Raw genomic sequence first — 1,948 nt, 5'->3', positions numbered from 1 at the left:
CACATTAAGAAAATTTTACAAAAATATATTTCAAGCATTTATAGTAGCAACTGCTTTTCTGTATGAAATACTTGTCAAGGTGTTGTGTACAAACGTGGCAGCGTTAATGCATGTCCATTACCTGAAAGGCTACTGATTCTACCGCTGTTTACTGTGAAATCGCTATCACTTCCGAAACCAGCGCTGTTTCCAAAATTGTTACTATTTCCGACACCAATGCTGCTTCCGAACCCACTGCTGGCTCCGAAACCACTGCTGCCCCCTAAAGCAATGTTGCTTCCCAAAACATTAATGTTTCCAAGATCACTGACTCCAAAACCACTGCTGCTCCCGACTCCACTGCTGCTTCCAAAGCCACTGCTGATTCCGAAACCATTACTGCTTCCAAGACCACCACTGGTTCCAAAACCATTGCTGCTTCCCAAACCACTGATACTTCCGAAACCATTGCTATTTCCCAAACCATTGATACTTCCGAAACCATTGATGCTTCCAAAGCTACTGATACTTCCCAAACCATTGCTGCTTCCGAAGCCATTGCTACTTCCGAAACCATTGCTGCTACCGAAACCACCGTTTACTCCAGCCGCACCGCTACCGAAACCTTCAGAACTCCCAACCACCTGACCACTGCCAGCCGAAGCCGCGTCCAAGGCAGTCTGCAGATCCACTCCACTTGGAAGAGTTGGATTCTCTCCTTCAGCGTAGTTAACGAAGTACACTTCAGGATCGGAAGGTGGTGGTGCTGGAACTTCGATCACCTTTTGGCCTTCTTCAGATTGCTTATTGAGGATGTATACTACATGCTCCTGTTGCGGAGGTGGTACAACGATGGGATCTGGCCCTTGTCCCCCTTCGGGAGTTCGGATGAATAAGAGATTAGTCTCCACGGTTGGTGCAGGGATGAAAGGGGGAGGACCCACTGGCGTGGGAGTTCTTGGCACATCATACAAAAACACACGACGGTTCACTCTTGGAGTAACGCATCTATCGTCCACATGTAACACTTGTCCGTTGCTGCATCTTCGTGGGAGTAAAGATGGGCCGGAAGGCGGAGTCAAATTATAACCCTGCGGCTTGGCGGTGGCACCGGCAATCACAGACAAGATTAGAACCTGAAATTATATACGGAATGAAGTACCCGTTTTGTTTAGCAACCTGTTGATATCTGACCTTTTTTCTCGTTCAGGTTTTAAACAGTTTAATTCGGAATCTATACTCACCAGAAGATTCATCGTGGTGACTAATGCTTTCCGTGAGCGAGCATTTCTTTATATACAGAAACTCACAAGCTACCCATGTCACTCTTACTTACCGAACTTACTACATTCACTTTCACTTCTTCCTTTCATTGGTATTCATTTCATTCATGTAGGATTGGGCGAGTAAATTTAGTAAGTTAATGTTGCTATACTTCTCGTTGCGTTTAATATGAAAACCTTTAGTATACTTTTACTTTGATGTTAAAATATTATTGATACGTATTTATACATGGCTGGGAGTCTGTGAATGTTTGACTGAGTGTTTGTGTGCTCTTGTAAATTAATAGAAAAAGGAACTCTCTCTCATACACACACGCGCGCGTGCGCGCCGATATGTATATATATGTATTGAGAAAGTGAAAAAGATTTGTTTAAAGATCATTCAACAGCGCATGCTTTAGTCCTGATTTTAGTTCTTTTGGGGGGAAGCTTAGCTATTCATATTAATTTGTAAATGCGTTTATATTGTATCAACTTCATCTACGGTCATAATGGTCACTAGATACTACTTTAGCAGTTAGAACACATTTATAAAATTTGGCTTACCTTTTTGAAGGCACACCATCACTAAAGGTAATCACTTTGGTTCCAGTATTATTACGGAAAACGTTCTCGTTTGTGTTTTAATCTAGGTGACTGCATCAACGTTATACACTAAAAATCCGGTGTTTGCCGCCTTATGAGAG

At 42.8% G+C, this 1,948-nt stretch overlaps 1 protein-coding gene across 1 annotated transcript; it reads right to left on the bottom strand.

The window, feature by feature from the left end:
• Positions 1-45: 45 nt before the first annotated feature.
• On the bottom strand, positions 46-1,235 carry LOC119587256 (fibroin heavy chain-like). The gene is made up of 2 exons (XM_037936009.1): positions 1,224-1,235; positions 46-1,121 (listed from the first exon to the last, which is right to left on the bottom strand). The coding sequence occupies exons 1-2, from the start codon at positions 1,233-1,235 to the stop codon at positions 75-77; spliced, it is 1,059 nt and encodes a 352-aa protein (XP_037791937.1). The 3' UTR covers positions 46-74.
• Positions 1,236-1,948: the final 713 nt, after the last annotated feature.

Source organism: Penaeus monodon, chromosome 22 (assembly GCF_015228065.2).
Source record: "Penaeus monodon isolate SGIC_2016 chromosome 22, NSTDA_Pmon_1, whole genome shotgun sequence".
Classification (NCBI taxonomy): Eukaryota; Metazoa; Arthropoda; class Malacostraca; order Decapoda; family Penaeidae; genus Penaeus; species Penaeus monodon.
The sequence above is the reverse complement of the archived record's forward strand: the minus strand, read 5'-3'. Positions and strand labels throughout refer to the sequence as shown.